Source organism: Pelodiscus sinensis, chromosome 1 (assembly GCF_052426305.1).
Source record: "Pelodiscus sinensis isolate ZL-2025 chromosome 1, ASM5242630v1, whole genome shotgun sequence".
Classification (NCBI taxonomy): domain Eukaryota; kingdom Metazoa; phylum Chordata; order Testudines; family Trionychidae; genus Pelodiscus; species Pelodiscus sinensis.
The window spans coordinates 241353918-241381896 of NC_143052.1; the positions used below are offsets into that span (position 1 = coordinate 241353918).

Consider the following 27979-nt stretch of genomic DNA (forward strand, 5'->3'; position numbering starts at 1 on the left):
AAGCTTTTGTTTTGATTGTGGGGAGAAAGATGAATTTCAAGCATGACAAATTTTGGAGTGGACACTTTTCACCTCTGCATCCTCCTTTTCAACATAACCCACAAATATATTTTTGCTAATAGGGAAATGTCAGAAAACCATAATTTTAGCTTTTACATTAAATGACTTGGGTTTTGGTAAAACTTAAACAACAAGGATATGTCTAGACTGCATCCCTCTGTTGGCAGAGGGATGCAGATTAGGCAGGTCGACATTGCAAATGAGTCAGGGGTTTAAATATCCCGTGCCTAATTTGCATAAAAATGGCCTCCGCATTTTGCTGACTCAGCACTTTGTCTGCAAAAAGTGGCAGTCTAGAGAGGGGTCTGTCGAGAAAGAAAGCCTTTTTCGACAGATCCCTTATGCCTCCTGCATAAGGGGCTTTCTTTCTTGACAGATCCCCCTCTAGACTGCTGCTTTTTGACGACAGTGCTGAGTCGGCAAAACGTGGTGGCCATTTTTATGCAAATTAGTTGCAGGATATTTAAATCCCTGCCTCATTTGCAATGTCAACCTGCCTAATCTGCATCTCTCTGCCGACAGAGGAATGCAGTCTAGACATACCCCAATAGACTAGTAGCACCTTAAAGACTAAAAAAACATGTAGATGGTATCATGAGCTTTCGTGGGTACAGTTTACTTCTTCATATGACAGGAGTCCAGATCCAAGAATAAATGATAGAGCCATCAAGACTGCGTATTTAGGTACCACTGAGAAAAGTATCTCTTATGATTTCAGGGCTCCCTCTCTCATATCTCTAAATATGAGTGGGTATGATCATTCTGTCATGGCTAGTGTGTGTGTTTAGGTATATGGAGAATGAATTGGCACAAATTCTATTGTTCTATTGTTTTTGTCCCTGATAAATAAAACTAGCCTCTGGCCAATCTGATGTATACGCTTTCATTTTTAAAAAGAGATACAGTTGCCAACATAAAATGCTTTATTATAATGGGAAAAGGAAATAAAAATTGGGGTAGTATGTGTTTTCAAAATATGTTGAATCTTTTTGTGCTGCTTTCTGTCCTCATGCTTACAGGAATTCACTTGAACAGTCACAAGCTACTGTGACAAATTGGGTGATCCCTCTGTCTGAATTGTAGGCGATTTTATGAAATTGTATCATGAAATTACCATATCATGGAAAGCTTGAATGTGTGTGGATTCACTACAGACTAGCAGTGTTGTGCCATGTAGGCCAGAGACAATGGCGAGTAACCAGCCATTATCTATTCAAAGTAAAACATGTGAGGGCAAAGGGTTTGTTGAAAGGAGTGAGGTTTGAAAGCATTGGAGTTACCGGGAAGAAAAGAGAAGGTGACTGAGTCAGGAGTCTATAAGGGACTCATTGGGAGGTGGAGCCACTTTACATCAGATTTAACATGAGAAAGGCCAGAAGGCCGAGGACCTTGCCTTTCTGCCTTCCTGACAGAACATAGTTGATCCTATGACGACACTCAAAGGAAGGTGAGCTAGTGAGAGAATTGTGTTTGGTAATTGTGTGTGATCTGTATGCTCCTGAAACAGCCTCGGGACCCAGAGCACAGAGGCTCAAATTCCCCTCTCAGCAGTCCTGGTGGGTGGTCAGAAGAAGGCACTTGCTAGAAATTTGTGACAGTTACATTGCAGTGTACACTGACTAAACAAAGAGTAGGAGAAAATAACAAGTACTCCATTTTCCAATTTAACATGATACTACAAGCTGCACTGGAGAGACTGGAACTCTGGATTAGCAGGAATATGAGGATCAGTGTGTCGCGTACTTCTATAAGCACTGTATGCAAATAGTAACCTGAAATTTAGGGCAAATCAGTGGTGTCCTTTCTATCTTTGAACTGTGTGGTTGTACACATGGTTTACATTCTCATCCTAAAATTTCTGTTTACTCTAATTTAGTCTGTTCCTTTTATAGGTCCGGAGCAGTAATGCTAATTGAATATAACTGTCTTTCAAGACCTTGTCATCTTGCTGAGAAGTTTGTGTAATATTGTGTTTAAGTTAAGAATTTCAACAAAGTGTTTCTTCATTATTATTATACGTAAAGGAGACCCTTCATGAACTTCTTTACAAAGTTTGTTTTTAAGAACAGAATGCACATAAAACATTTTACCTGATTATAAGGATTTTGTTATGTATCCACCCATAGGTATGGAAAGGAGAATAAATATGTAACTTATAGGGTTGCCAGATGGTTTCAACAAAAATACTGGACACACTTGACATTACATCACAATCTACATTACATCTTATTTAGAAAATACCGGACATTTATATTTTTTCATTTATATTTTTTCAATTTGTTTCCCAAACAGAAAGCTCAAATACCGGACTGTCTGGTTCAAAACCGGACACCTGGCTACCCTAGTAATTTAGGAGTCAGCATTTTGGGGGGAATAATTAAAAAATGGTTTCCTGTTGTTGTCATAGGTCTGTAATCATGATTACTAAAGTAGCAAAGAATACACAGTTTGTATGTTTTGAAGGTGCTGATAAGTCAAAAATTGCACCAAAGGTCTTAACATCTGTGGCTATGTCTAGACTGGCAAGTTTTTCCGTAAAATCAAATGATTTTGCAGAAAAACTTGCCAGCTGTCTACATTGGCCGTTTGAATTTCCGCAAGAACACTTACGATCTCATGTAAGATCGTCAGTGTTCTTGTGGAAATACTGTGCTGCTCCCGCTCGGGCAAAAGCCCTCTTGCACAAATCATTTGCGCAAGAGGGCCCGTGTAAACAGCACAGTACTGTTTTCTGCAAAAAAGCCCCGATCGCGAAAATGACGATCAGGGCTTTTTTGCGGAAAACCGTGTCTAGATTGGCCACGGACGCTTTTCCGCAAAAAGTGCTTTTGCGGAAAAGCATCCTGCCAATCTAGATGTGCTTTTCCGAAAATGCTTTTAACGGAAAACTTTTCCGTTAAAAGCATTTTTGGAAAATCATGCTAGTGTAGACGTAGCCTGTGGCTAAATGATCTTCCTGCCGCTTCCAAAAACACTCCCAGATTTCATTCCGGGTACCTGTCTGACGCAGAGGTGATGATTTATGTTCTAAGTGGATTGCCTCTAGTGTAACACAATATATTTTTCATTACGTTTCTGCAAATTGTTATAGTTGAGGATTCTTTACCTATACAATGCAACTTTGATAGTTATACTTTGTTCTACAATTGATGCTTTCTCTCTTTTGAAGTTGTAACATTGAGTTGTTGCATGCAACATACGTGGCCAGTAGAGTAATAACACTTTCTAGTACCCCATTTTGAGATGCCATGACAAGAAAGACATTGTACAAGCCTGGTAATGCTAGCTTTGTATTCTGGGTTTCAGGTTTTTGAAATTTGGCTACCTCTTATTACACTACCATCTGTTTCCTTCTAGTCTGAAGACTGTCAACAGCTGTTGTAAATAATCCCAATCTAGCATTTTAATAAAACCTGACAGGTCAATGTATCATGATCTTGGATATGTGTTAGTGAGTGAATCCCTGCTTGAGAGAAGCTTACATTTCCAAGGAATGCATAGAAACTATACAGCAGAATAAATTCAACAATGGTACCACATCATAAACACTATGTTGGTATTTCCATGTTTAGCATGCGCTGCCCCATCTGTAAGGACATATTTGGAATTCATTTTCCATTTTTGGGACTGTAATGCTTTGGAATGACAAAGGGCTGATTGTGGACTTTGTTTTCCAGGATATTTCATGTGGTCAGATGGTACCATGGGGAAATTTGTGGTGACTAGAGTGGTTTTTTTTTATTGCTGTATAACATATACAGATTAGAGACTTTCTTGTCTGAACCTATATTTAGTGAGCCTCCTTAAAGAAGCTATATTGCAATCTCTTTGGGTGTGCATGTCATAAATGTTACAAATTACAGTTTGAATTATATATACTGGAAACTAGCAATAGTGAATTCCTTTCTTACTGAGAAACCTCCCCTTCTAATTTATGTTGTGTGGAACTGAGTGAATGTTGTATTTTTGAATTATTTTAAGACGTCAGGTTGGAATCTAGTCAGTATTTAAAAACTAGTTTCATGTCAAGTACCTGCCTTGAGACCCCTGCCAATTTTTGAGATTTCACAATCATTTTCCTGTTAAAAGAACATTTCTTTTTTGCTAGCATACCCCCACCCCCAACAACAACCCAATCTTGCAAGTTATTCCATGTATTAAGAGAAACTGACTATGCACAAATTACTGTTAAATGAAGAGAGAACAAACTCTAGAGATGAATAATAGTGGGTTTAATCACCATTCCCCTCCCCCTGAAATTTGGCATGTAAATTGATGTCCCTTTTTCAGAGAGCTATTTTTACTTGTCTTCTAGAAAATCCCTTTAGCTAAACAGGCCTCTGACTTCCCACATTAAATCAAATATCCTATGTTTCACTTCTGAATTCCAGATAGTATAGTCATTACAGGATTGGGTATCCCTGGAACTTAAAAAGAAGGGACTCAGAAGAAACAAAGTTTAGTAACTTGAGATACTGGATGTGTGAAGAAAAATCAGAAGGAAGACATTTCCCTAGCTGAATGTTTAACATTTGAATCCCAAATGTTTTGGATCTCATATCTGGCTTCTGATTTAATAAATGACACTTTGTCATAGAATTCTTATTGACCAGTATGTACAGACTGTGTACAGAGAGGCAAGGAGGTACAAGCAAGGAGTGCTTTGGCACATCAGAGGTGAGAGTTTGTAGTATGATAGCTGGCTGACACACATGCTATACATTCAATGCGTAGCTTATTGAATTCTCCCAAATTCTAAAACTCTTAAAATGTTAAATATTAAATGTTAATCTGCCAAAGAAAGTAGCTCCATTGTGGCTGATAGAAGTGGGATCAGCTGCTTCATTTTTTTTAATCCCCCTGCTCCTGCTGATGAGAGCACCAGATGGAGCAGGAAAATGCTATTAGCTTATCTGCTCCCATTTCATCCTGCACCTCTGATCCTGTGTGCCTCTATATTTTCTCCCCAGCTGCTCCCCCAGTCTCTCCCAAGCTTGTCCTCTCCCCATGTAGCTTTGATGCCACATGCTTGAGGGGAGCCTCTGCTTCCCGTACACAATGGGCTTAATTTCTTCCTTAAAATTAGCATGTTTCATGAAACCACCTTATGCTGACTTCTTTGGGCTTGAGAGAGTGCAGTGCCAGTCATAGAAGTGATTTTCTTTATGGTATAAACTCTTTGGGGGTAGCAATCTTTTTTTAATACGTTAAGTAATAGCAGTGTATGTTTATGGCACTACTCACAATTAGCTCTGGACCCCTCCTAGCTGCTGAAGAGAATGGACTTTCTTCCTTATCTCTCTTTGTTATAAGAGTTAGGGATTTCTCATCTCCTTTTATTCCATGGTGTCTGTATGGGTTCTGAATGACTTATTCTTCCTCTGCCTGGTAGCTAGGTAGGAATACTGCTTTGATTACTGCTCCATCCTCAGCCCAAGACCTAGCAAATGGAATATTGATCTGCGTGGTCTGCATGGCAGTGGATCTCGTCACAAAGTATGAGTCACAATGATTGCATGTGTGAGGGACTCCCTGCAGCAGGGCTGTTTTGAGCACGATGATCATACGTCAATCATGCTTCACATCAAAAGAATTGAAAACACTTTCCAAACATTCTTCTCAGCATTCCTTTGAGAAACTGAGGCACAGAGGTTAAGGGTTTTGTGTGCAGCTAAAGTGTGCGTCAAACCTGGGAATAGAACCCAGACTTTTAACCAAAAGATCAGCCTTCTGGCACAGAGACAAGAAGCCAATGTAAGAGTTTAAGAACATAATTTAATGATCAGAATGGATTTTAATGTTCTTATTTTGGTGTGTGTTTTCTAACTAATGCAGAGAATGGAGTGGGGAATCTAATTGATGATGAAGCTGAATGGACTACCATCCTGATGATTTTCCAGTAAAGGCATTATATAGCCTTTTCTGCCAGTTAGACTACTTTTGCCACGGTTACCTTTTAACTAACTAAAACATGCATTTATTTGAATCTGGCATCTTAAAACTTAATGAAATCTACAGTAAAAATGGTACTTTTTACTCAAGGTCCAGTTTCCTGATTTCAGATTTTAAGAACAAGAAGAGCTGAAATTGAATGCGCAGTGATTCTGTTGCAACATGTATGATATTACAGAATCTTTTTCCTGTGCTGCTCCACTTGTGCAAATCCTTGGCAAGCAGTGAATTCACACTGGTGTGTCAGGAAATAATTTAAAAGCAATTGGGGGTTGTACAAGTATATTTTTAGCCTAAATAAGTTTTACTACTGGTGATGCATGCAGTTGCAGCACTTATATTGATTGAATAAAATCTTTGTACACCTGAACACACTTGTTACGGAAATCTGACAAGAAGAATGGTGACTCATTTTGTCACTTTGACAAATTCACTCTCTTCACAATTAAACAACCTGTTAAGTTGTTTCTGGACTACTTGAATACTTGACATGCTACAGCTAGAATAACAGCGGATTGTAGACTGTCTCTAATCAGTAAAATGAGGAAGGACCAGGTTTTATATATTACTAGAAGGAAAATGTTTAATGGAAATAGGCATGGTAAGCCATATTTCAGTATTAAAGATGTAACGTTAAAACTTACTAAAATTAATGTTCACTTTTTTTAGAAAAGGCTTGTCATTTTAATCCCGCCATCGTTCTGACCTCTGCTAGTACGTTTGTTCCCATCGCACACCAATCATGTGTCTTACCTTTTAGGCCCTAATCCAGCAGTCAGCTGCATGCATATGGACATGCATGCAGGCAAAGCTTTTCTACACAGAGATTCTTCTTATACAGTAACTATTGGCTTGCTGTTATTGCAGTATAGACTAAAGGCCCCATTGTATTAAGTTCTATATGGATGTAAATATGTACATATGAAATGAATTAATTAATTTGAAAACAATATATCTGGTTTTCACAGCAATTGCAAATGATCCCCTTAAGAATATCTTTGAATTCTCTGACATGTTACTGGTAATGTAAGTACGTGCATGGTTTTGCATGTCTGAAGTGCTGTATAAACATTAATTAAATGCTAATTTTCCACATGTAAATGAAATGACATTATTAAAACTAAAAATTTTAAAACTAATTTTTCAACATTTATGTAGCCCTTCTACATAAACACTTTGATCTATTTTCTTTTTCCAAACTGTGCATACTTTGGGTTTTTTGTGCACAAAAACCAGTGCTGCCACACATGGATTGTAAACACTACAAGGAAATGTATGAATGAACTGTCTCGTGGAAAGTCACAAAGAATGTTTCTAGAAGTAATTAAAATCTTAAATTTTGGACTTAAAATCATACTGAAATCTCAACCTTTCTGTGATATCAATGATACTTTAAATTTTAGAATGCATTGTGCCACTTGAACCAATTACTGATCCTATGCTATTTGTAGTATCTGAAACCTTAATATTTGCATTTGTACAACATTCCTGCAATCAGAGGACTCTATCATTTGTTATACTTTCTATGGCACTGATGTGCCCTGATTTTATGTAATCTATGTTAGAGATTGAGAGGGAAGACTAAACTCTTTCTTTTAGATAAATAGTAGAATGGTTGTGAAGTAGCATAGTATAACATTTGGTCCTTGTCACGTTGAATGCATAGTAACATGAGTCATTCTTTCTTGGTTAACTTGCTCCTTAGGCCAAGATTCATGTGATGCTCCTCTGTCAGGAAGGTCAAATTAGTCACTGTTTGAAAATGTATTTAAGAAATCACACCACAGGTTATTGATGCTTTATTTACCATTTATTTTGATTCTCTCCTCTGCCAACAGTCCACTTCTGGAGGGAAAAATTGGAGCCTAATCCAGCTAAAGTTGGACAAGATTGAATCTCTCTCTTTTTTTGTACTATCAAGGGATTTATCTAATTTTTATAATTTAAATTAGAAGTCTTTTACCAAACACTATATTTCCATTACTAGCTTTAGTATTGTGATACTTTATTTTGATGAATAAACTCAATCTGAAAACCAATCTTTATAGTATTTTATTTTGTGTTTTCGTAAGTGAATCATTATGTTGCTGTAGCAGTTAAAACCTGGTAACTTTAAATATGATTATTTTTAAACAGGTGTCTTCTGTACAGAGAACAAGAAAACAGGGATAGTTTTTTGTGCAGGGCTTTGTTACAAAAAGGGACAGGCATAGAATCTGTAGTAGCAGTGTATCTCTTCCTGTCTTTTGATGATACTTGAGCCAGAAGAGGTTACATTACAGAGCTTACAATGATGCTGCTGAGATGTAAACGCCCTCGTGTAGTTGCTTTAAGCCAACAGGAAGGAGCTGTCCCAGAGGCATAATTACTCCAACTCCTGCAAACAGTAGTAATGTCATGTCAGTAGGAGCACTGTCCATAGTTGTGGTTAAATTGGCATAAATTATGTCAAGTAAGGGTGGCTAATTCACATATGCTGTAGTGTAGCCATTGCCAATAAAATATGCCAGAGGATGCTCTCTTGACATGATGTGATCTTTGGATCCATAGCCTGATAAAGGCAGACCAGATTTAGGAGGAAAGACTTTAAAAGTGGTTTGGGAATGATGTGGTGATAAATTCTGTAAATAATTTTCTTTAATCTGTGTAGAGAGAGAGAGAGAGAGAGAGATTGCAGGATTGGTGGACTCTTGATAATAGAAGAGAAGAAAAAAACATCACTACAAGTTTGGAGAGGAAGTAGAGCCATTGACTACATCCTGAGCATCGATTCTTGGGCGCATCCTATTCATAAGGCACAATTTTTAGAATGTGAGACCATATAATAGGAAGTTACTATTGCACTACTACAATATCTTATTTAATGATGACTGTTCTTCTGGTGTCTTTCTCCAGCTGTGCATCAGAAATATTTCTCTTGTATTTCTTATTCAGGTGTCATTCACCGTATCAGGAGCTCATGATCAGAGATAATACACTGCCTTTGGTTTCTCAGATCAATCGAACTACTATGCCAGTGGCAAAACTGAAAACTTTGAAGGGGGATTCTCATCAACTCACTTCAAAATGGATGGGTAACTCATATAAGACAACCTAGACATTTTGTAGCTGATACAAATGAGCCTAGAAAGAGGCTTTGAAATTCTAACACTTGTTTGACATTTAGTTATGCATTTGGGAAGAATATTCCCAAACCGAGCCATATGGCTGTGCAATGTAGAACAATTCTATTCCTCTTAATCATGGTTTTGAAACTGCTGTACTCTGTTGAATCATAAGACTTCTCACAAGTTTGCATCAACATTCTCAGACTTGCTGAGCTGGAAACAATTGGATCATTTAGAAACTAATATATTGACTCTTTAGTGTTAGTAGTGTAAATTTAATAAATCAAAACAAAATCCTTATTCAATCCCTGGTACACCCCAAACTAAAAAATTCAAATTACTTAGACCAGGTATGAAATAATTGAGAGCGTGAAAAAGAATTTTGGCCCACGTGCTGATTAGCATGGCAAATATGGGGATTCTCTCTTTCTTATAGGATCCACGTTTTTGCCACGAGCAGTATCAGAGTTTTAATAGTCCCCAAACAGGGATCATGTGCTTATTTGTAATTCCGGTAAGAGAGCCCATTATTTGTACTGAGAATTAGTGGGCTTTTCTTGGATGATGATTGAAGAGACATTCAATATTTTTAGGTCCCAAATTTGCCTATTTTAGGAAAGGTAATATGTAGCATTCATGAAGAATATGCACTCTTTCTCTAAAACACATCTCATACCCTTAGGAACCAGGAGCATAACTTGGATTTTTGATTCAGTAATTTGGAGAAGTCTGACTTCTGTATTTGGATGTATTTAATCCAAGTGCCTAATGATTATGATGACTATTGACACAATAGGAGAGAGGGGCTTTTGATTAAAACTGATACTGTGACGTGCTAATGAACTAATGTGACGGCACAAGTCTCAATTTTTGCCTGGTTTATGCAATTGCTTTCAAAACTGGGTTATTGGACTTAGTTGAAAGATGGATTCTTGTAAGTTGTGTGCGAACAACTCAAGACAAAATATTGTTAACACAAATGAAAAATTGAGAGTTAAAAACCACTTTTCTCAAGACATTGAGTTAGTCCAATGGATAGGCACTGAATTGAAACTCAGGAAATCTGGCTTTTGTTCTTGTCTCAGCCACTCACCTGTTGTGTGAGCTTGGGCAGATCGTTTCACCTGTCTGTCTTACATGACCCCTATTAATGTAGCATCCGAGCTTCTTACAGTCTTGATGTACAGTATTCATCCTCACAACACCTCTGAGATGGGGAAGTTCTATTCTCATTTTGCAGATAGGTAACTGAGTCAGACACACCCTGTTTAACGATGGGCCAGTCATTTAAAGTCAGTGATTGAGCAGAGAATTGAATCTAGGTCTCCATTATCAAGAGGTTGCTAGAACTATTTGAACATTTGAGATCCATTGAACCAAACTGTGAAGCCTGTGTATAATGGAAACCACTTCAAGCCATACTGTGCATTCCAGCACCTATGCCTATGTCCCAGACTAACCTCCTAACCACTATAAACTTAAAAAACAACAAATAGTCTGGTAGCATTTTATAGACTCCCAAAACATGTAGATGGTATCATGAGCTCTAACCTTAACCACTGACATTCCCCTCTGTACTTGTGTTTCTCTCGTGTAGAAAGGAGATGATAGTTGCATCTTGATAATTGTTCTTGGGTATCTAAAAGCTAAGTATTAACTTAATATTCATTTTTTTTTGAGTTTTTACTTTCAATGGTTTGTTTAATCTGCGGGGTGTGAGTGTGAGAGAGAACACTGACTATCCCATATTTCTTCTTTTCCTTAATATCATAGCTGTCTTTCACCCATTGGTACTGAGGATTAGCAGCATTAAGATGATGAATATGTAAGCTGATAAGAAGTTAGAAATAATGATTTTCTGTTATCCATAGATAATGTTGGGAATAAAATATTCCTAGTTACATTTTGATTAAAGCCCCTTTAAATTGCTAAACTGGAATTTGAAAATAAACTTTAAATGTTCAATTTAGCTATTTATATTGTATTCCTTGGCTAAATTTAGATGTCAGAGTTCCCCTAGATATGCAGCTATATTTCATTTTATGAGGAATGGGAAGACACAAAAAAATCAGCAATGCAGTTTGGCAGTTGTTTAACATATGTGTAGTTTATTCTCTAGCTGGCTTGTTACATCCTGTATTTTTTTTTCTATAAATAATACAAAAGCAAACTCAACTCTGGTAGGTATGGTGTTATGGGGCCACCTCAGATTCAATGAGTAAATTACATTCCACTAGCCTTTAAATAAGCTCTTGTGCTGGTGCATTTTTTTTAACTTTGTGCCAACATTCCTGCATCAGGTTTCACTATCCAGTGATCCCTGCTGAATCCTGTCATGTTCATGGAACTTGATAAGTCTTCTAGTTGATCTCTATTCAGTATCTGGTCCTAGTACGTTGTGTCTATACAGATGGAGGCAGAAAATCTCCTCAGACATTTTTGGGTCTGTCTCCAAATTGTTGTTTTTAAGTGTAATTATATTTCGAATTTAGAAAATAAAATATTCTGCTGGAATCCTAAGTTCATCTGCTCTATAGTTGAGAGTTTGTGCATCTGTGAGTCTCTTGTTCAAGAACTCCTCCTAAACAGTAAGAGCTAGGTCCACGAAATCTGGTATACAGCTTCCTCTTGCTTTAAGTTATGTAAGGTAAGGATTTGATTATGCCAGGACAATGGGATTTGCTTGGAATACAATTTTTTGCTCATCAAATGCAAAGGGAGGGATCTGATTGTGGGACGGTTTACACTGCAGAATGACCACCAAGGAGGCAGATGCAGTGGTAAGAATGGCTGGCTGAGGGCAGGGGTCTGGATGTTGTCAGCCACCATACATGGATAAAGTCAACCTCTTGCACTCCTCACTCCAAACTCTGATTCCTGCATATATATACCCCTAATCCTCAGCCCTGAGCCCCTCAGTAATGACCTAAGCAATGTCAGATAATTATGCTAGTTTAAAAATATTGGATTTTTGAGTTTGACTTGGCATGCTGGTATCGAGAACTTAACTGCCAATTTTGTCACTATTAGGATGCTTTCTAACTCAGGGCTTCTTAAACGACATGGGAGTGCTGGTGATTACAACAGTCTGACTTTTCTGACCCGCTAGAGCAGGGGTTCTCAAACTTTTTTCCCCTGTGGCCCACTAATAACACTTCCCAAGGGAAAACGATGAATTTTAATTGTTCTTTATAAACTATCACACTGTAAATAAGCAATGTACAAGTTTTTTTCATTTTAATGTAAACTGATTGTAATAATAGAAATTCTTCCTTCTCAAAGGAAGCTTCAAGATCTTTTGAAACCAAATAGTTTCAGTAAAACTACACTTATAAAATCAATTAGGACAAACAATGGTGTTCACATGGGAGTCGGTCCTTTAAATGGCTATACAGAGCAATAGTGTTCCCTCCCACCTTGCCCGCAGTGCAAGAGAGCCATCCTCTCCTCCTACTGATCAAACAGGAAATTGGGCAAAGAGTAGCAGAGCATGCAGCCTGGCCTTTCCAGGCCACTAGGTGTCTGTCAGGGTGATGGGCACCACAGGGTATGTGCAGCCCTTTTCCTCAGCAGGGACCAGGGCTAGCAAGAGGGTGAAGGGCCAGGCAGGTGCAACAGCCAGTCCATGCCAGCACCCTCCACCTCAGCAGTCCACTGAGTGCCTTGAGCTTGTCCCCGGGTGATTGCATGACCGACACAAACAAGGGGCCACACACCCACGGAGAGCGAGGTGTTGGCTTGGAGGGAGAGCAGCTGGAAATCCTCCAGTTGTCCTGGGAGCTGCTGTCTCTTGGCACTGCTCTTCTCCTCACTCACTGCCTGGCAGCTCTGCTTTGCCTTCTGCCACTGGTACTGGGTTCCTCTTGCCCTAGAGAGGAGGAGTGTCAACAGGATTCCTTGTCACTGGGTGCCTTGCCAGTGGGAGTCGGGATGTGTGTGTGACTTGAACTGCTCACAGAGTGGCCGAACTTTTAATTTGTGCCCTGCACTATCAGTGTATACTATTGGGAAGTCAACGTCACCTCATTGCCCACCCCCCAGTAGGGTTCCCAAGTTTAGGTGGATATATTCCTGGAGGCTTTAGCATGCAATATTATATTTAATTCAAGATTAATCTTTAAATTCCTGGAGACTCTAGAATAGTCCTCGAGGGATTGCATCCCTAGAGCCCAAACACTGCCTATGGTGGTACAGGGGACCCACTATCTAGGAATCTGTACTCTAGAGATGCATTATATCATTCTTCCCTTCACAAGAAATTGACTGATCTGCAGACAAATGATTTGCAGCACAGGTTGGACCTTCCTGGTCTGGCACCCTCGGGACCTAAGCTGTCCCAGACCCCAGGGAGTTTGCCAGACCAGGAGAGGTCAGTGCTCCCCTGCTGACTTACCTGTTCCCGGACTCCTCTGCCTGTGGCTCCCTGTCCTGCTGCTGGCCCAGCTAAAGCTGGCCTGGCACAGCTCCCCACCTTGCTCCCTGGATGGGGCCACCCCGCTCTGCTAGGGCTGCTCTGCTGCCGCTGGGGATTCCAGCTGCCTGCCTCCGCCAGCCCTACTTCAGATGGGGGTTCTGCAGCCAGACACTGCCCGGTACCTCAGCCCTGCTGCCAGCGGGGATTTCTTGGGGTTCCTGGCCAGCGCTGCTTGGCCGCAGGCAGTCCAGCTGCAGCCGATGTTTCCCTCAGCTGGGGCTGGGACTCCCCAGCCACATGGCCCGACTAATGCTGGGGGTTCCCCAGCCTGGGCAGGAGATCCCAGACTCTGCCTGGCCCCACTGATGTCATGGGTTCCCTGGCCAGGGCTGGGCTCCCCAGCCACCACCTGGCCCTGTTGATGCTGCGGGTTCTGGGCCAGGGTCGGGGCTCCCCAGATGCCTGGCCCATCCTGGATTCCCAAGCCCTCTGTGTTGCTCCAGCATTATATGGTCCAGCAACATCCCTGGCCCTGCCGGACCACAGATGTTTCTGGACAAGAGAGTCCCGGATTTAGGAGGCTCAACCTGTATATTCTTACCAATTTATTCTTGTGACTATAAGATATGTGAATCACAAAACATAGCAAGTGAGCAAAGTTTTTAAAAGCAAGTTCATGTTATTTACTTCTTGCTATAATGTTTAGATTTCACTGGAACCTTTTAGATCTTTGCTGCAACGTGGAGAAACTACTGCTGTCTGTGGTTTTACGTCACTGCAGGCTATCAAACGTTAATTAGTAATAATAAATTGCCTTTCTGATTCTTTCAGTACACATGTCTGCACAGTATAATCTGCTAAACAACGAATATTGAATTTACAGCAACATTTAAAGCACTCAAAGTTGAAGTAAAGTGTTTCGTACAGTGTATCTTGTGACAACCATGGGGATGTTCAAGTAGGATGCATTGTGTGTGTTTCATGAGAGAGACGGATACAAATAGATGGAACATATGACAGGAAACTACATTAATAGTAAAAAAAATAAATCAATGATGAAGTAGATTAAAGTGAAATCTAAGTCTCTTTTCCTTAGTAGGTGATACTGTTGGTTGAATGATTTTCCTGCCAAAGACAGTTTTCCTTGCCCATGGTTTTGATCGTCATCTCTCGTCTATCCGTCCACTAGCTTCCCCCTTTTCTGTCATATCAAACGTAAGCTGCTTGCCTTCACTTCACTCAAAAACATACACAGACTATCTCCACCTCCCTGTCATCCCTCATTCTGTATATTGAAAGGTTGCCTCCTGCCTCCGATTAGCCCATGATGTCATCTTCCAGCCATTCACATGCTAAATCTTAAAACAGGCACTTTTGTGCTTTCCCTCTGTGCTGCCTCTCAGACTTTGAAGGGTCTCCCTATAAATCTCTGTAAAACTAACACATTATTCTCCTTCAGATCCATCTGCCACAATGTGTGCAAAAATTTTACCAGTGTGCTCAAATCACTGATTATCATGCTGGCCAATATTCCTGTTTTCCTGTACTTCCCATTGGTCTGTCTGCATCGATCAGTTGTGTCTCTTCTTATGCTTAGATTTTAGATTCTCTCAGGTACAAACTGACTTTTTGTTATATCCTGGATGGCAATTAGGGGATTCTACACATGACCATTATACAAATAATAAATAATTGAAAAACACTTCAAGTATGTATTGTACACATCCCTAGCTTTGAGTCTGTATTTGCCTTTTCATTTAAAAAGCAAAGTTTTGTAAATGCCCTGCTCAGCTCAGAGAAAGCTATATGAGAGACTTCACCCTCTTCCCAGATTTCATGTCTTTCAGGAGCAATAATGGCCAAATCCCTGGCCTTCTAAATCGCTGCTGGAGCACCATGTGACACACTTTGGGTGGCTCTCAGGGCTGGCTGGGGAGGCGGGAGGGTCAGTGAAACATGCTCCAGGTGATGCTGAGGACTGGCTGCCTGCAGGCATGCTCCATCCGCCTGATGTCTCACTGATTCTGGAAGTGCAGAACCCACCCCCTCCCACCTTGCCAGGGACCGAGCAAGTCTATTGGCCCTCCCTGTCAGTGATGCAAAAGGTGCACACGCCTACCCATGCGTAGCCATATCAGAGTTTGTGGATGTAAGAATGTTGTTTTCTTAGCAAGACAAAAGAAGAATAAATAGGGAGCTGTCAAGCATACATCTAGGTTTTGATCCAGCTAAAATGTATAAATTGGTAAGTACTCCCAGAACACAGCTCAATCAGCTTCCTCGATTATGTACAAGACAGTTTATGAGCATAGTTCCTTACTGGCCTTCTGTGTAGGGCTTGAGAACTACCTGAATCTGAAGGGTAAATCTCTGGGTAGCCTGTGCTTTACTGAATAACTTGAATTCAAGCCAATCACTGTCAGGGAAATGACATTCTGATTCCTAGGTCTACACTGAGTTCCCTGAAGAGGAAACTCCTGTGTTGTGGTAAACAAATGATACAATGAAGAAAACCTATTTCATGAGCAAGCATCTCTCCTTAAGAAAGGACTTCAGTTCTGAGAGGCCCAAGTCTAGGTTTTAACATTCCTTCATTTGCTTTAAAGATGCATGTCAGTGACGCTCTTCAGGAATCCATGTACTAATAGAACACTAGTATCTAGGTATGTCAGTTGTCTGGATCACCTTGCACAAGAGTACCACAGTTTCACGGTTGGGTTAGCTTGCTGTCTCCCTACTCTAAACCCCAAGACAGAGAGGAATCTGTGTTAGGTTTTGGTTTTCAAAAAAACTGTGTTGTTGAGGGTAACCTAAGGCAAAGAGATGAATCTTGCATATGGATGTGAAAAAGATGTCAGAAAAACTTCCAGCCTTCATGAGTCTTAAATTTGAGAGCAGACTAGTGAAGCTATTGTGGGAGGTCTTGTTTCTGGATGGAGAAAGATTCCTTGGTTAGTGTGATTTTGAAGATAACCTTGAATGTGAGTAACACCACTAGTCCTGTTTAAGTGTTTCGGCGGCTTTTTTGAATGAGGCCAGGTGATCTGAAAATGTTGTTCTGTCTGAATTTGGACTAAAACTTGACTAATGGAGTGGTGAGTTTTTTATTAATATTGATATTTCTGATTGCCTTTGCTTTAACACTATTCAATTATGGACAACTGAATTCCTGAAGAAAACAGACTGTTTATCTAGTTAGTTTCTTCTGCTGACAGTGCTTCAAAACTCCTATGCAATTACCATATTTGTAGTCACACATCTGTTTTTATTCTGTAAATGAAGCCTTACAAATGTTTTGAGATTCTCACATTAATCAGAAAAGTTAGAAAATGGACTCGGTGTTCCTTTTTATGCTGATTTGGATAATTAATGTCTTAAAACAGGGCAGTGGTAATAATAGCATTATTCCTTATCAGGTTTGTCTTGTTTCTACACAGTTGTGGCTTCATGAGCATAATGAAAAAGTATGGAAACAAATGAACTAAATTGTTATCAAGTTGCTTGGTGAATAGTTTGTTACTTTGTAAATTTAACTTCAGATCGCTTTTCATTTATATAGAATATTAACATTGATTACTTCCTGTTCAGAAGACTCTTCCTGGTCATGCTACAGATATGTGCAAGGGCATTATACATATTGGTTGCAGATGCTGACTAGACTTTTCTAATACCACAATCATGAGAGGAACTGTTTGAAGTGCAAATCTGGGGGAGAGAGAGCTCCATGGTTTGAGCATTGGCCTGTTAAACCCAGGGTTGTGAGTTCAATCCTTGAGGGGCCATTTACAAATCTGGGGTAAATCTGTCAGGGATGATACTTGGTCCTGCTGTGAGGGCAGTGGACTGCACTCAATGACCTCTCAAGGTCCCTTCCAGCTCTATGAGATGGTATATCTCTATATTCTATTCTATGATGATGATCAGAAATTCTAAAAAAGCAGCAGCTATGTAAATATAGGATTTTGGTCACGCACTAATGAACACTTAAAATGTATTACTTGTATTTTGTTTTATATTCCTCTAAAAATAGCTGAAATTATTAACTGCATCCCAGCATGAGGAAAAGCATCCTAAAGTTACTTTCTCTTGGCCACTTTACCTATTCTTTAGCTTCAATATGCTTCCTCCCTCAACAGAGGTTTAGTAATTTCAAAATTTTCAGTCTGTATTGGGGGAAAATATTTTCTGAGAGCATGTTTATATTGAGATATCTAAGCTGAATTAAGTAAATGTGAGAATTTAAAGCAGATTAATTAAACTACATTAAGCCTTGTGTAGACACTCTCTCATTCAGATTCTAAGTGGCCTTAATTTCACTTCCAAAAATAATAGTAAAAAAGAAAGGAACTGCACAAAACAAATGTCTCAAACAAGGTCACAATTTAACAGTTTTAAGGAGTGCAAAACAAACTACTGCCAGTCCCCACACTGCTAAAAACATTAGGAAAAGATTCAAGAGCTCTGGTGCATGCAGCCTAGAAGCCACATGAGAAATCTCAGTCCAAAACATATTCTTCAAAATATAAGTCAAGATCAAAAGTAATTGAAGAGCTAGTAATTAATGACTAACATTTTGGTCTCAAGGGGGGGACGGTGTCTTTCAGTAATCAAATAAAAATCAGATCAAAGGAACCTGGAAGACTTACTATCCCAGAATGCAACAGGAAAAACTGTAATGAAACTTGTTTAAGACATCACTCTTACAAGGCAGTCTCTGGTGTTAAAAGATGACTGCAAAGCGTCTTTTGAGTACAAAAAAACTTCACTTTTATTAAATACTTAAAAAAAAAGTCCACTCCCCCCCCCCCCCAAGTGTCTGTCTAAATTTGGTTTCACTTAGTAGTCAAATCCAGTGACTACAGATGGTATATAGATTTGTTGTAGTAAAGTATTTTCTTCATACCTCACTACTGTAGTAAAGGAAAACAGAGGAAGAATTAGACCATTAAAAACTAGCTCAAACTAAGTGTAGAAAAGGCTACGGTGATACTAGTTGGAAGGGAGAAGTTATTTGAAGAACTAGAAAGGGTTATTCTTGTCTATGAAAAGAATCTGCCTATCCTTTGTACTTGTTTGTTCTATAGATCGGTACAAATTTTTCAGTGTCTTGTCTGATCCATCCCTAACCCTAATTGGCTACCCCCTGAAACTCCCAGATAATTAGGTATCATTGGTAGAAAACAGCCTTCTTCCTCTAATATCTTGCTATGCATCTGTAGTCCTTCCTTCTGGATAAGTATCTGGTAATGGTTATCCACATTATCCACGTATTTGTCACTTCTGGATAAGAGTATGGTAATTTACGACACCAGAGATTGAATGTCATCTCAACAGGATGAGCTGCCATGAGTACATTAGCCCAGAATTCCAGTTCAAAGAAGGAGGTCCAGTGGTTCAAGCACTGATTTGGGAGACCGGAGTTCAATTTCCAGCTCTGACATAGATGTTCTATTTAACCTTGAACAAGTCTTTGTCTCTCTGTACCACAGTTCTCCATCAGTTATACTGGATGAATGGCACTTCCCTACCTCACACAGGTGTTGTGAGGGTAAATGTATTAAAAGACTGTGAAATGCTCAGGTGGTGATGGGGACCCTATAAGTACCCAAAGACCGACAAACTGACAGTCTTCACACAAAGGATTCCCCTAACATACCTACCTATGCTGCCCAAGAAAGCACCTGAGTGTGTAAGGGAGAAGAGCAGAAAATTCAATTAAGTCCACTATGAATTATGCAGATTTAATTTACCTGAGAAGTGTTTATCATGGTGATGCATATTCTATAACATCCTAAAATAGAAATGAATGTAACTAGACATCATGCTACAGTTGATTAACACATTCAACTTTTAAATAGTATTGCCAAAAATGTGTTCCAGAGATTTTTAACAAGAACATCTAATTGTAATAGCAAATGATATCACAGTCTGGAAGATACTGTGGATATTGAGATCAACATGAATAGTCAAATACATTTAAATGTGTTTAGGAAAAGAAGATAAAGTCTGCCATGACACAGATTAAAGTAGATGAAGCAGAAGGCATCTCGTGGACCTAATGTTCACATGTTAGTATATGCATCAATACAAGGTAAAATTACTTTCCAGATCTGTCATTTTCTTATGGTTAGCTAGAGCATCTCAGGGAAAAGAGTCCTTATATATTTTAGCCTGGCTCTTGAGAAGAAATCGATTGGTGTGACTGAAGTGCGTCATGCTGATGATCATTTTGAATCATTGTAACAACATAATATCTGGTCTGGGAGAAGAATGTAGTAAAATTTCATTCTGAGAGCAAGTGAGTGATGAAATGGTAAGGGAGGTGCCTTCCGAGTCCATACAACCTACAGCATTATATTTCCAAAAGTGTGGAATCATCTCAGGTGTAGTAGGCAGTGGGGGCTTTTTGCTTTTCTCCCTCTCCTATCCCCAGCCCTAATCCCCAGTTAGCAGAAAATGTGTTAATTCAGTGTCATACAAGCCCTGACTCCCATGAATACAGCCATACTAAACATGATATATTAAAGAAAATGCTTAAAATTTAACACATTTTCATTATACTTTTAACACAGGGATGCATTGCTTATGTAAAAAGACTTTGGGACTCCTAGAGAAATTAGCCTTGACATGTAGGACTGAAAACATTTATTCATCAAAGTCATCACCAGTGTAGGCTGTCTAGGGCACCACTAGACAGGTTGTCACAGTAATTCTTGTCTGTCTCACACTTGCACATCTCTATAGAAAGCAGATTAGTGGCCAAACATCTGAAGGATGGTGAGTATCCGGTCTTTGTGCATGAGTATTTAATATTCTAAAAGATTGATTTGGGATCTTGTAACTGGTGTGATTAGCCAGTCCATGCCTGAAGGGGAAGGTAATTTTGGATACAGTCGACCATCCCAGAACCATTCCATTGCTTGCTAATTTGCACTCTTAATACCAAGTATCAATACACTCTTTGTTGGTGATAATTTTTTCTCTATTTATCCTAGAGATGGACAATAAAACATTGGTGGTTCACCAGGGTTAGCCCTTGGTGAGCAGCTGCTGCTATATTTACGTGCACCTCTGCAGGTACAGACGATTGCAGCTCCCATTGGCTGGGAATGGTGATCCATGGCCAACTGGAGATGCGATCCCTGGAGATGTGATCCCTATACGTATGGAAGCACAAGTAAATATGGTGGTGTGGGAACCCGTCAGGGACTAATCCTGGCAGACTGGATCTGGCCCGAGTATTTCCCCACGCCTGGTTTATTTGCTTCTTGGGAAACATTCACCAGCATAGCTCTGCAAGTGTCTGTTGGTATTCAAATGATATCTTCAGCATAGTAGTACCTCCAGTGTATTTATGGCCTTATCAATGACTGTCAGCCATTCTAAGCACTTTCATACCAAAGGAAGAGTCTTCACAGGCTGACTGAAAAGCCTTCCAGTAAAATAAATTGGTCTTTCCAGCTAACTTTGCAGTGGTGTCACAGTCTGAAAGGGTATGGAAGCTTTTCCTGGCAGTGGCTTTTAATGGACCAAAGTGTCAAGGACACATCTGAGAGAGATATAGTGGTTGTGTTATCAATCAACAAGTATAAACACAGAGTCTTACAGAAGTCTTGGGTAGAATCTCTCAGAGCACTAGAACATCTGTTGTACAAAAATCCAGAGCTGAGTAGCGTCTCCATATTCAGTGATGGTTTTTTTTTTTTGCCTCTGGAGTTGTGGTGCTGATTATTGAATGACCATTTATATCCTCGCTGTTGCTACTGTTATGCAACATGTGCTATGTAAAGTGTCAATGGAAAAGTTACAAATTTCTAAGTATGAAGTTAGGAAAATTGGCAATGTACTATAGGAATATACTAGCATAAATGAAAACATATGTGTTCTACTCCTGGGTCACACCCATGAGATGAAATTTACATTGAAGTGAGACAGCTATATATTGATGGTCCATCAAGGATGCTTAGCCATGACATGCACCATAGAAGAAATTCATTCCACCCAAATAACTCTTCCTGTGGACACCTCAGCAAGGATATGGGCAATGGCTGCCCCTGTGAGTCATCCAGCCGTGTAAGGACATGTGATATGATCACATGACACTGGACTCCAACATAGGTCAGTAACTTTTCCACAGAGACAGTAAATTTCCAGGCATATGACAGAGGACCCTTAAGATCTCCATTTTGCATCTTTCCTCCCCTTATTCTCTGGACTATGGGTTTACAGTTTAGAACTGTGGACTGAGAACCGTCCAGTCTTTTGGAAATTACAAAAGAACCTTTACAAGCCAGCAGCCTATTCCATTGCTGCTACAAAACTGATATAAGAACTTTACAAGGCATATGGTGACCTATACAGACAAATATTTGTAGAAGTATTCGAGTTATGGAGAGCTGGAGTTTGTGAAGGCAAAGGGATTTTTGAGAGGAGACGTCTGTCTGAGACACAGTTGGAGTTGAGTCCTGACAGAGTGGGAGAGGAGTTGGGTGTAGGAAAGTTGTGCGCGTAAAAATGTGGGTTGAATTTGTTTTGATGTGACAAATTATATTTTTAACTTGACCCTCATAATGGAATAATTTATTTTATCTTACAACATGCTAGCAGGCAATGACTTACGTTCAGGACAGATCAGCTAAAAATCTGGTTCTCCAGACTGTAGAATCACTTCACAGATGGCTATTTGTGACCTGATTTAGAAATCTAATAGTCTGTCTTTTTGTTGTTAAACTGGTGGCGTATGTGTGTGTGGGCGCATGTGTACACACTGTGGATTTTTGCTCTATTTAATAACCAGATAAAGCCTTAAAAACAACAAAGAAAGACTTATTCAAGGAAATTGAATATTTTAATCATAACTGGCTTTTTAAATAGATTTCATTTTTACATATTGCTTGATTAGATAACATTGGATTTGTGATTCATAATCAACATAAAAGAAAATTGCAGTGACCTAAAGGCCTTGTTACATAAAGGAAAAAGGTAGGAAAAACAGTAGTACCTTGCTTTTAGGATATTATAAATGAGTTGCAGTTGTATTGTTGTCCTTGAGTACACCTACCAGCTTTAGCTTTAATCAATTTCCTATGTTTCCCTCTTCTTTTCATCTGTGTTGAAGACCTACACAATGCAATATGCACATAGTCAGCTACACTAAATGCCTTACACAAAGTCAGTTGGACAAAATGCTGTTAATACACAAAGTAAATACATTTTAAAAACACTTTTTTTTCCAAAATTTATTTTGGTTACATTAAAATTTTGATGTTGCTTTGCATTTTAAGCTGGTTAAAATTCAGATAGATGTGAGTTAATTGTCAGTTTTAATGGTGCAGCTGTGACGGCGCGTTGGGGGTCCCCCGTCTCCTGCACCCCGAAATGGCACAAACAGACTCCACCAGCCAGTGGAATTGAGGGTGGTTTATTGCTCCTCCAGGATACAGCATAGCACAGATGTAATCTGGTTACAGGAACTGGGGCTAAGAGGCCTCAGTGCTCCCCTTGAGATAGGGGAGTCCCAGCCCCCCTCCCCAGCTCCTTCTCCCCTGCTTTCCAGACAGGAACTCACTAACTCTCTTCCAGCCCTGCCCCCCAGCCAGGGCAGCATTCCACCTTCCTTTGTTCCTCTCCATGGGGGGTGTCTGGCCACTGGTTTGCATAGTGACTCATCCTGTTTTGCTGGGTCGTGGTTACCCCAGAGCCAACAGCATAGAAACCAGCCAGGTACCCCCACTATGTCACAGCAGCGAAGTATACATTTCATCAATGCACATGGATTTACTAATATTTTGCAATGCCTAAAATAGCAAAAGAAGTCACCACATGCAGTAAAGGGATGATGTTGCAATTATACAATTATACATATTCCTAAAAGTCAGCACATATTTCAGAAATATCATTGCACATCTATCTGATCATTTCCTACTCAGATGTGCAAGTGTGTGTGGGGGGGAGGGAAATGCATGTAGTCTATAGCATTAACCGATAAGGTTTTGCTTATCAGTTAATATACTACACGACTACATCCCTAATGGAATGTCTTGCTGGAGGGCTAAGATCCTAAATTGTTCCTTGGATGTTTGAATTTTCTGACTGCTCACTAAACAAGTCAAGACTATTGTTCTAACATAAGGGCCTAAGTAGACATTGGTATATGTCTGTTAAGACAGAAATACAGTAAATTTCCGATAATACGGCATCTTTAGGACCCAGGGGGTGCCGGATTATCAGATATGCCGGACTATCAGAAGGGGGGGCTATGAGGGGTCTGGGGTGGGGGGGATGAGGGCGGCACTACAGGACCAACCCGGCAGCACCCCAGCTGCTCTGCCCCAGGCATCCCCAAGTCAGCAGCTGCTGAAACTGACCAACGGCTGACACGGGGAAGCTTGGGGCAGACCAGCTCCAATTGTCCGGCTGCCTGGAGCACTTCTGGATCTGGTGGTGCCAGACTAGCAGGAGTGCCGGACCACTGGATGCCGGATAACTGGAGTTTTACTGTAGTGTGGTATACAGTTTGACTCTTTGGTTAAGTCAGTATCATGACTGGCAAGTGGTAGCAATCAATTAGATCCTTGTTTATAGCCTCCATAGTTTGTCAAGGTCTTTAAAGTGGAAGAATAAAAATTACAAGTATCATATTCCCTCTTTTCTCTCTGTGTGCTTCCAACTGAGATACTTTCACTGAATGGCAATGAAAACAGCACTTTACAGATCCCATCAGTCTTCCTTGTCAAAATAAGCCTTTAAGAGACACAGTAACAATTTTTTGTTACAATCCAAATGAAGCATTACTTCCTTCTCCCCTTATCTGTACACTGTAATTATTGCATAAAAAGCAACAAAGTGGGCTTCAAATCAAAATTAGCTATTAGAATTTCAGTTGGTTACAATATTAAAGAGGATGCTTGATTTTCAAATAGTTTTCCCAGTGTGTGTCTTCAAAGAGGCAATTTTAGGGAAGGAGAAATTTCACAAATTTTGTCCACTTTTTTTTTTCCTTTTTAAAAAATGTTTCTAATTTGAAAAGTTTCTATGTAAAATGTTCACAATGAAGCTTTCCTCAGTATGCTAGAATAGAACACTAGAACTGGAAGGGACCTCGAGCGTCGAGTCCAGTCCCCTGCCCTCATGACAGGACCAAGCACTGTCTAGATCATCCCTGATAGATGTCTGTCCAACCTGCTCTTAAATATCTCCAGAGATGGAGATTCCACAACTTCCCTTGGCAATTTATTCCAGCGTTTAACCACCCTGACAGTTAGGAAGTTTTTCCTAATGTCCAACCTCAACCTTCCTTGTGGCAATTTAAGCTCATTGCTTCTTTTCCATCATCAGAGGCAAAGGAGAACAATTTTTCTCCCTCTGTCTTCCTTGTAACAACACCCTGCTATGATGCTTCCTGTTGACTCCCTCTGGGAGGACCTTGAGCCAGAAAGATGCTAGCCCAAGATATGTTTAAAGGTCAAAGTAGAAGAGATGAAATTGAAGGATCCCCGGGACTAAGGATGTTAAGTATCAGGTACTTGACTAATCGAATAGTCAATGCCTTTTTGCCCTAAGGCTGTTGCTGCACTTCAAAGGTGAAAGCCCCAAAGTCTGGAGTCAGCTGGGGACTCCTCCGGTGACCCCAGGCTCTGTGCAGCACTACTGCTTTGAAATGCCACAGCACCGTTTCAAAGTGGCAGCGCCGCACTGAGTCTGGGGTCAGCTGGGGAGTCTCCAGCTGACCCCAGGCTCTGCATGTGCTGCTGCTTTGAGATGCCAGCTACCTGGTGCTGCTTTGAAATGCTGCAAGGAGCCTGACCCCAGGCTCCCCGTGGCATTCAAAGCACAGTGCTGCATGAAGCATCTGATCCTGGGCTCTGTGCAGTGCTGCTGTTTTGAGGTACCCCCCCCACTCTTCTCCCCACCCCTTGCTGCCTCTATCTGATAAAGGCAGCAAGGGGGGGGGGGGAGGGAAGTGACTAGTCAACTATCCTGTCGACTATCTGATAAGCATTTGCTTACCGGATAGTCAACTTGCCGACTAGTCCTTCACATCTCTACCTGGGACATGGCTAGGGTGAGGTGAGGCTAAGGCAAGGAGAAAAATAAGTGTTTCCTTGAACATAGTCTAGCCAATGTAACTTGTCTCCTGACTTTTATGTAGAATACACTGAAACATTATTGTGCAGCATCAGCTAGATCTTAGAGACATTAGCCTTTTTGATTTGCAAGTTTGTTTTGTGTTTCTCTTTCTAAGAGCTTTTTTTATTTTTTGGCCACATTGTAATGCTTCAATATTTTTTTTTCTTTCAGCTACCCAAATAAAGGGTTAAAAGTCTGTCAAACACCATAGCTTCGTGCATTCTAGCTTTTAAGAGAGGAAAATGATTTAACAAAAAATCTTTAGTCGTCAGGTGTTAGTCTTGATGATCAAATGTCGCCCATTTTTTTGTGAGGCATTCTTACTGTAATAAAGTGTTTCCCAATTTTATTTGGCCATGAACCCTTTTCAGCTTGAAAGAATTTCAAGGAACCCCTAAGCAAAAAAAAGGACCCGCCGAGTACCACCGCAAGAGGCTCTGTCTCTTTAAGAGGAGCTGGGGGAGTGCTGAGCTTTGCCGAGTTCTCACAAAACCCTGGGGGTTCAGCAGAGCACTAATTGGGAAACACTGCTGTAATAGGTCAAATGCAGAGGTGCTGTGATGCAGGTTAAACGGTAAATAAGTGTAAATTACATCCCCAGGGGGACACAGGTTGTGATGTGGTTAAGAAAAATGTTACATCTTAAACCAACTTGTGCTTTCCTGTTTAAGCAGGCTCCTATCTTCTACATTATTTTTTCCACAGCTTGTGTTTACTAGTCCAACTCACCTTTTCCAGCATCAGCATGGAAATTACACCCATCTGCTGATTCATTTATTCATTCATGGCCATTTAGGTCACTTCTGAATTAGGGATGTAAAGGACTAGTTGACTATCCAGTAAGCAAATGATTATTGGATAGTCAACAGGATGGTTGACTAGTCACTCTCCCCCCCCCCCTTGCTGCCTCTAACAGATAGCATGTGTCAGCACTTTCTTCCACCCCACGTCCCCCTCCCATGTCAGGGGCTGGGGCAGGGGAGGGAAGAGTTTGGGGGAAGGGGCAGCTACATACTGGGTCTAGTGACAGGCAAGATGGTGAGCCCCAGCCTAGGGTTGCCAGATGGTTTCAACAAAAATACCGGACACACTTAACATTACATCACAATCTACATTACATCTTATTTAGAAAATACCAGACATTGATATTTTCTCAGTCGTATTTTCTCAATTTGTTTCCCGAACAGAAAGCACAAATACTGGACTGTCCGGTTCAAAACCGGACACCTGGCAACCCTACCCCTGCCCCACCTGGCCACTGTCCTGGTAGTGTGGCTGTCCCCAGTGGTCACTATGCAGTATAGCTGTCTCCTGTGCTCGCTGTCCCAAATGGCCATTGTGAGTATTGTGTCCTTCCTCTCTCCCCCCTCTCTTTCCATGTTATGGACAACAGTCCCGTTTTAGGGACTTCCTATTTATGATAAAAGGAAGCTGCATATCAAATTTGGTGGCCTTACCATTTAGGAGGACTTCTTGAACAAATGGACTCACAGACAAATGGACCTACGGACAGACAGACATGCTCTAAAAATGTATAGATGTAATTGCTCCTTTTTGCGTTTTGAAATAAGCAAATGGGTATTGTCTAACAAATTGATTTTAATTCCTGCCAACTTTATGGTGCCTTTGTCCAAAGATCTTAGGGGGTTTACAAGCATTAATTTAACTGCAAGGCATTTTATGAGAGAAATGTTATTACATGCCATGTTACTGTACCTCATGTAAATGACTTTTCATGAGAACACCCTTGAAGAGTAGCAGAGCTGTACATAAAATCCTTATTTGCAACCTCTTGCTGTAGTCACTTAGGTGCTTTTGAAAATTGTATCCAAAATTCTCTTATCAAAAAGGGCTTAATTGTTTAAACCTCATTGAAGTCAATGGGATTTAACTTCCAAAGTTGTATTTTTATAAGTGACTAAGGTGTTTATGAATTTTTTCCCCTTAGCATTGTCCATATTGTTGCGTACAACCTATCATTGAACATGAGCATTGCTCTCGTCAGAGGATTGAACATATTCTAAATAAAGACCTGGTAGGAATTGCACAGCCAAATAAAATAGTAGTGTTTATAATTCATAATATAGTCATTGATATACTGTCAATATCTGCTTGCTCATATTTAAAGTTTGCTTTGAATTTTTTTGTCTTTAGGAGAAGCCAAAAATCTTCCTACGTATCCGGGGCCAAACAAGATGAGGGATTGCTACTGTACTGTAAACCTGGACCAGGAGGAGGTTTTCAGGACCAAAATAGTGGAGAAATCACTATGGTAACAAATATTTCTTGTGTGCATATATAGTCACTTGGATCTTTT

At 40.2% G+C, this 27979-nt stretch overlaps 1 protein-coding gene across 2 annotated transcripts in view; it reads left to right on the top strand.

Annotated features, from left to right (window-relative positions):
• RASA3 (RAS p21 protein activator 3) overlaps positions 1-27979 on the top strand; it is a 173520-nt gene that overhangs the window by 20902 nt on the left and 124639 nt on the right. For both annotated transcript variants that reach the window (XM_025186286.3, XM_075918255.2), the window contains exon 2: positions 27817-27934. In XM_025186286.3, the coding sequence (XP_025042071.2) occupies positions 27817-27934 (118 nt within the window). The remainder of the gene's footprint in view (positions 1-27816; positions 27935-27979) is intronic.